At 48.8% G+C, this 7,463-nt stretch overlaps 3 protein-coding genes across 3 annotated transcripts; 1 reads left to right on the top strand and 2 right to left on the bottom strand.

The window, feature by feature from the left end:
• Positions 1–28: 28 nt before the first annotated feature.
• FOXG_22573 (uncharacterized protein) lies at positions 29–1,288 on the top strand (the record flags this gene model as incomplete). Its single annotated transcript, XM_018402988.1, has 4 exons — positions 29–214; positions 267–696; positions 755–969; positions 1,025–1,288. The coding sequence occupies 4 exons, from the start codon at positions 29–31 to the stop codon at positions 1,286–1,288; spliced, it is 1,095 nt and encodes a 364-aa protein (XP_018257507.1).
• Positions 1,289–1,317: 29 nt separating this feature from the next.
• FOXG_22572 (uncharacterized protein) lies at positions 1,318–1,543 on the bottom strand (the record flags this gene model as incomplete). The annotated part of the gene is made up of 2 exons (XM_018402987.1): positions 1,318–1,439; positions 1,531–1,543. 2 exons carry the CDS (start codon positions 1,541–1,543, stop codon positions 1,318–1,320), a joined length of 135 nt encoding a protein of 44 aa, XP_018257506.1.
• Positions 1,544–3,345: 1,802 nt separating this feature from the next.
• Positions 3,346–4,699, bottom strand: FOXG_16733 (uncharacterized protein). Its single transcript, XM_018396751.1, has 2 exons — positions 4,298–4,699; positions 3,346–4,208 (listed from the first exon to the last, which is right to left on the bottom strand). Exon 2 carries the CDS (start codon positions 4,191–4,193, stop codon positions 3,555–3,557), a length of 639 nt encoding a protein of 212 aa, XP_018257505.1. The 5' UTR covers positions 4,194–4,208; positions 4,298–4,699; the 3' UTR covers positions 3,346–3,554.
• Between the last annotated feature and the right edge of the window lie 2,764 nt (positions 4,700–7,463).

The following is a 7,463-nucleotide window of genomic DNA, read 5'->3' as shown; positions in this document are numbered from 1 at the left end:
TCAGGTAGATTCTCCGAGGATCTAATTGATGCCGATACAAACTCAGGCTGGTACACATCCAAGGTTGCAAACCACTCCACTGAATCCACTGGCGGAGGAAGTGGACGATATTTACGATATCGCGAATCAGCTCGGCTGTCATACGGGTGATAATGCGGCATCAAACGACACATGCTTGCAGCATTTATCAACCAGGCTTAGGCAGGACCGCAATGTGCGTCGTACTCCAGCTTTGTTCTCCCATCTAGTCGCCTAATCTATAGCAGATCAACTGGGATCCAAAACGGCACCGTATCCGATGTATCCTTCATGTTATCAACTTATCACTTCAAGCCTTTCTTTTCGCGTCTTCACGTGAAGCACTTCAAGCCGCCCTCGATGCTGCTAGCGATATCACTGGGGATGAGCACTACGAACCGTTCAACTTCATCCTAAACGACGCGTCTGGTGGTGATACGACAAACCAGCCAGATCATATGGAAGCTCAGACGGAGCATCCTGGCGGCGTTGCATGCAAAAGAACTTCCATTCAGAAGGTAAATCCTCCACTGAGGCCAGATAATAAGTCAGACAACACCAGAAGGGGGGGCTGGGTTATGGTGCCAGCGCTGCGCAAACTACACCGGATCGGGCTGTGGCTACGTAACTCACCTATCCACAGTGATGCATGGGATGAGCGCATCAAATTACGGCTCGGTATTGATAACGATACGCGCTGGAATTCATGGCACAGGATGATCGACAATCTGATAAGGAAAAAAGCAGCAAGTAAAGCAGTTCCTACTTGACTACGACAAAGCTCTAGGTGACAATATTCTCACCTCTTCTGATTGGGATTACCTGGAGAAAACGCACGCGTTTCTCCAACCATTCACGTCTACGACCTTGTGGGCTCAAGGCGTGACGGCCACGCTCTCGCAAAACCTCATGATCATGGATATATTACTTTGCCACTACGAGCAGAAGAAGGTATCATCTCAGCTTTCGCCTAACTCAATCAACTAGCTTCTGATCCTCTATTTAGGAGCTCTATGAAGCAGAGGAGACACATGATCCTCTCATGTTGCACTCTATTGATATGGGCTGGTTCGTACTCGATAAATACTATGCTTTATCCGGGGAGTCCCCTATCTACGCAACTGCCCTTCTCCTTGATCCGTCGAAGCGAGCGCGATACCTTGATATAAACTGGAAGGGAGACTGGGCCGAGGCTGCCATTAGGGACGCACTTTCGATATGGAGGAAGAATACAAGATGGTGCCCACCCTCGGACCTGCCCAAGCGCTGAGCGAAGCGTCTAGGTCGCAGCAAGGGCACTCAAACGAGCTCGATCGGCTTCTGAACGAGATTATGGTCGCCGAGGACATAACCAGGGACGTAGCTGACCTCGAAAACTTTATCCACAACCAGCCGATAAAGATCGAAGGCTCTCCTCTGGTCTGGTGGTGTCAGAGGGACCAGGTTCGAACATATCCGCGTCTCAGTCGCGTGGCCATCGACATATTGTCTGTGCCCCCTGGTTCTGCTGACCCTGAGTCTGCATTCAGTGGAGGAAGACGCACTTTATCATGGGATCGGGAAAGGATGTCATGTGTTAATCTGGAGAAGGTTGAATGCATCGGCAACTGGCTGCGTGAAGGACTCATTATACCATCATCACGTGGTGGTAGAGGGCTTGTTGTGGAACGGTGAAATAAACGGCAGTGTTCATGTTGATTCGGATGATGATCTAGATTAGAATTGGATGAAATATTTACCTTTAAGCTTAGACATATCTGTCGTCATATCATCTCTGCTAAAGCTGCTAAAACTCCTAGACTGATATCATCTCTGCTATCCTGCTAAGCGGATATGATATCAGGATAGGCAAGTCTGGATAAGGTCCTATACAGCATACGAGTATCGCTTCCGCCGCAGTCCTTGGCAGGCGCTGCTTTTGGAATTTCCTCCTCGAAGTCGCACTTGCTAATAGCTTCATTTTACAGAAGAAGACCCGGCACCCTCGTTGGAAGCCCTACGGCAAGCTACAGGCGTGGAAAGAATGCATTTAAACGCCATTTTCAACCGTTATGCCACTAAAAGTCATGAAAGGAAGAGAGGCCGCACAGGGAAGGAGTAAGACATTGAAGATACAGAAGCACAGCAAAATCACCTACTGAGAGATATCAATCATGTCTATAGAGGCATAAATTCCGACTGCTTAGCTTGCAAAGGCTACCGGCAGGGATGCTGAACACTTGGAGAAGTCGACCTTCCCGCAGGACTGTCGCAGGGACAAGCGAGGCTGGGGAGAGTGGCAAGGTGTAAGGACTGGTACGGTTAAGGATGTCAGGGTAAAATGTGGGGAAAACAATGTAACGAGATACAACGTTGTGGGCCCTATGAGGCGTATCCTCCCGGACGGAATGAATTCATTCATTTATTCATTCTTTGTTGGTTGATGACGGCAGTTATTGCCAAATCGTTCTCTTTCCCAGCAGGACAGGATTCTGTTTTCAGTTGGGGCTTTGGGCACGGACTCATCACGTCTCCACCACTAAGCGCCGTCCTGACAACGGCCAACTATAACTATGCGTTCCGCTAATTTGGGAAACGTCGACCGGGACGAGTTTTGATGGTTCCACCTTGTCAATGTGGCTACATATGTTGGCGAGAGAAGAACTGCAGGTCTGCAGCGTCGTCCGCTATGGCCGTGGGTGGAACCTAGCCCCTTAATGTTGTGGCTCGGATTGGTTCGTTTGATATTAAAACAAAGTGTGGGGCCTTGCAGGGTTTTGGAAGGGCTAAGCATGACAGATGTTGGCTTACATGCCCAAAAGCAGCATGTTGCATTGAAAGGCTGAATACAAGGGGGCAACAAGGCCGCTGCAGGGGTCAGGGCAGCACGGATCTTAGCTTACCTTAGCTCCGCATCAGTTCGCTAAATCAAGGGTCAACGCGCAGACGTAAATTCTATATCTCTGCGAAAAGCGATGTTACATGCGAACGAGTTGATTAAACTTGCATGCATGAGCTCCTCCACCCGAGACTATGATTTGGTTTTCATCCTGACTCCTATTTCGAAAGTGAGGAAGATATGGACAAAGAGAAGCCAACTTATCATAGAGTTAATCCTATTGTGTTTATCCTTTCGTCAGACGCTGCTACTCTCTCAGACTATGTACATATCAACAACTTCCTCGCCGTTACCTTTTGCCTATATTATGAAAGTCTCTTAGATATCGTGGGGAGGTGGAGGATAATCTGAGACATTTTTGTGTGGCCGGTATCCGGCACCTACCACATATTGATACATCATATGGGCTATCCACCCGAGCGTTTAGCTCGGTCAGCTGCCCCTGGAAGCTGGACCACCTATAAGGCTAGGTACTTCACCCCGGGTCACTGGCCTAGCGGCACGTAAGTAGGAAGGAAAAAGAAATTAGTATTATGTAGTTTTCAAGCCTGGCGCCACTTGTTTGTTTGACATTTCTTTGACATCCCTCGTCTCCATATACATCGAACGACTGGGGGTATCTCCGCGACATCCTCCGTAGACCCGTCCTAATCCTGCATTACTTTTGCTCGCATCGCATGGGGGTCTCTGCCTGCAAAAACAAGATCGTTGACTGCGGCTCCTCTACCAACGTTTGCATGTATCGCTGGGACTCATGGGCGAGGTAGTTCTGTATGAGGGTGCAATTGCATCCTGACTGCTGTAGAAGTTGCATCTTAAGCTCATACACCTCGACTGTCAGGTCGGCCACGCAGGTGGAAAGATCGCGGTTGATACGCTCCAGGTCCTGCTTGCTAGACTCAAGCCCCTGCTGTTCTTCCCTCTGCTTGATACGGAGCTTGTTGGCAGCAATTCTGTTTCGTTCCCGGATTTTTTTCATGCGATCGTTGTCCTGTTGGGCTGCATGAGCGCCGTTGCTGCTGGTTTTGCTCGTGCGGCGAATAGGTGAATATTTTCTCGTCTTCTTTATCTGTGGATTGATATCTCGATCACCTAGGGGAGTTCTTCCAGTGGATTTGCGAGGCGTCAGGTCGTCAGAGTAGCAATTTGTCTTTCGATCTGGTGTCCTTTGTGGCGAGGGTGAGTGCCAATGGCCCTGGCCGGGTGATTCCTTAGAACTTCCATGCTCAGAAACCGGAAACAGGGGTATATCCTCTACGACAGGATTGTGACTGTTCCCCGTGTTCATATAGTTCATCTCATGGCCGGTATACTGCCAATGGCGTGTCAAATCAGTGTTGTAGTCATGTAGGGGGCCATAGATCAGAGGACCAGTCTGCGTATAAACACTGTTTGACGTACTGCTCTTGTCTTTTGATAAATCAAACGGGACTAGCTGGTTTGGCCACCAGCATTGCTCCCATGGAAGGGATTCGGGAGAGTAGGATGTCCCCAAGGTCGAGTTGCCTCCCATGTCTATCGGCCTCCTGGGGGCTCTATCGTCCGCGAGGTAAAGAGAGATCGCAGGGTATATCTCTATACAAGAAGTTCAGCTGATGGCTAAAGCAGCAGGAGAAGAGCCGAAGGGAGCTCTAAACATCTAGAAGCGCCTTGATGCCCTTTGGGCTATTGTTCCGGGCTACTGATGGTGATTCTGAGTAGGTGAAGAACCGTACGCTAGAAACTCGGGATGACTAGCGGTAAAGAAGCTACTGTGCTGACGCTCATACAGGTCGCCGCGATCGAAATGACCCTGCAATATTCATGAAAATCGAATACAGGACGCGGAGCAACCGACAGCTAGCCCGATCAGGTCACAACGGGCGGTGGGAAGGGAAAGATTGAATTTAAGCATGTGAAACCGCATGGATAACAACCCGTAGCTCAGTACTCCATACCATTAACAAGCATAGGTTCGGAAGAAATTCTCCGTAAAAAAGTGCCTAGTCTTCATAGCTAAGGTCCTCGATCCAGCATCCAGTTTTAGTGGCCCCACAGCCTGACTCCCTGTTTGCTGGGAGGGACGGCGCGAGAGGGATGAGGACGCTAGCATGGTATCTGGATCACCGAAACGTGTAAGAAACTGATTGGACTATCCGTGCGTTCGCTCTGAAGGGCTGAAACGGCTTGCATTTCATCCCCACCAGTTCACGAAGGTGGTATTTGCCTGAGATTAAGGGCAATTTGTGAGGCTAGCCTGGGACCCAACCTTTTAGTGTTGGGGACCGTGCGAGAGTTTTTGAAGCCCCGCCCATTGGGCAGTGGAGGTTGAAGCATGTCTATGGCCTCCAAATGTGGAGCTAAAAGAGAGAACTCTCCTTAGTAGAGGCTTATTTAAGTTAATTTGGCATAGTTCATAGGGTGCAAACATGCAATGGTGATTGTCAAAGCGAAGGATTGTATTTGATGTTGTTCTGGGATAGACTACTGTACTGAGGAAAACCTCCGCCTTTCACCGAGTTGCTCACATTTTCCCGTAGTTATTGGTTCCATCGCCCTAACGTGCACTTTCACGAGCACGGGCAAAGACTCGCTCTGCATACCCATGTACATGGTTTACTTCCCTGGAAATCTCACTAGGCGACATACCCGGTGGGGTAGCGCCAACCTGGTCCAAAAACTTGGACCTTCTGCTTGAAACAGCCTTTATCAACAGCCTTTATCAACAGCTATTTTCCGCAGCTTCAAGGGAAGCCAAGTGGAAGCGATAAAAAAGCCAAGCCAAGTGGCGGCAGCGTGTATTTGATAACTTGTAAGTCCATCCGTAACGACATTCAGCCGAGGCGTGGGTTTCGACCTGAAGATGAATGCATGCCTATTGAGTAGCATTAATATGTCTCTGGAGTGAAATAATTCGAATTGAATTACTTGTCGGGATGTTCTTTCTCCGTGCACGGAGGGCATGGGCTTAGTGGGGCCGCCGAGAAAGAGCGCCCACCCGCACGCCCATCCACAACATCCAACGCGGGCCAGCGGAAAATTCCGACGTACACAGATTAGGCCCCCTAAGTTGCGTGGAGTACGTTCTTCTTGTTTTCAACTGGTCTATACCTCTTACCGGGAGCCTGTCTTGGGAGTGATTTGATTGGTTATCGCTAAGTTAGGCCGTGATTGCAAGAGCTGACTTCCATCTGTCTCATTCTTATCCACAGCTATTGCGGCTTGCTGGATGAGATATTGGCCAGATTAGATTTGACATGCATATCGCCGTTTCTGCGGGTTCTGGTATGCATTCTTGGTTCTCGAAAGATGCAAATGGGGAGGATTAAAAAAGCAGCGCTCGGCGATGCTCTATGCCAACCGGTGTTGACGGCTGCCGCAAAAGGCATTTAGGAGATGACAAATTTCCTAACGCAATTTTTCCCCCAAAGGTGTGCAACTGTGATATTTACATTCCCGCAGATAATTAGCTGGCACCATGACGCTTCCATATGTATCTCCTCAACTCTAACTGTGACAAGCGCCTCCACTACCGACCTTGCCCCGCACTATACCTGTCATCTCGAGAGTATAGGAGGGGAACTAAAGTTGGGGCATCTCTCAAATGCAGGTCGAGTCAATAGATATATTCGACGCCCGGCCTTACGAATATCGAAACGGCTGTCCTGATGTTCGATTGTAATGAAGACCATTCATAGCGTGGGTTCATTGGCGCGCTTAGCCACTAGCGTTGTTTCACACTGTGTTAGGAAGTACAGTTATGCCCTCTGGGCCATCATACTATCGTAATTGACCACCAGGCCGCCCACCCCCCCACACCGCCCGTTTCGTGATAGTCTCAACGCCTCAACACATCACCATGACACACGCATCTCACGGTCGCGATTATGCTTCAATTCTCTTCAAATTTTCAATATGAGTTCTTCGATACCAGATAGTGAAGCAGTATTAACCCGAGCCGTTCAGGATATCAAGAAGTCGAGTATTCGCAGTGTAGCTAAGTCTGAGGGAGTTCCATATTCGAAATTGAGAGGACGAATCAAGGGCACACAACCTACGCAAATAGCACATGAAAAATTTCTCTCATTAACTCGTATACAAGAGCAGGAACTCATTGACTTTATTATCATACGAGAAAAGGGTCGCCAACCTCTTACGAAACAAGAGATCCATCAATATGCTGAGCATCTTGCTGAACTTAACGACTGGGGACCACACCTCGGCAAGAGATGGGTTGATCGGTTCTTCAGCCGTCATACAAGCATTATTTTGAAGCCATCACGACTTATTTCGGCGGCGAGAAAACAACTAGTCACTGAAGAAAAGTCTCAGAGATTACTACCTCGGCCTTGGAACTATCATACGTGACAAACTCATCGGCTCAGGCCGTATCTTCAACCTTGACGAAACTGGAGTGCAAGAAGGAGAGTCTTTCAATGGTATAGTCGTCGGGACTGTACTAACGACTTCAGCAGTGAAGATACAAAGTGATGCTTCCACTTGGATCTCGATTTTAGAGTCAATTTGCGCCAACGGCCGAAGGCTGCCTCCCTTTATCATATATACAGGAGAAACCTCACAAGGACAG

This window comes from Fusarium oxysporum, chromosome 15 (genome assembly GCF_000149955.1).
Source record: "Fusarium oxysporum f. sp. lycopersici 4287 chromosome 15, whole genome shotgun sequence".
Lineage (NCBI taxonomy): Eukaryota > Fungi > Ascomycota > Sordariomycetes > Hypocreales > Nectriaceae > Fusarium > Fusarium oxysporum.
This window is presented reverse-complemented; position numbering and strand designations above follow the sequence as displayed.

Coding starts and splice junctions, on each gene's coding strand:
- FOXG_16733 (XM_018396751.1), bottom strand. CDS start 4,193: ATGAACTATATGAACACGGGGAACAGTCACAATCCTGTCGTAGAGGAT.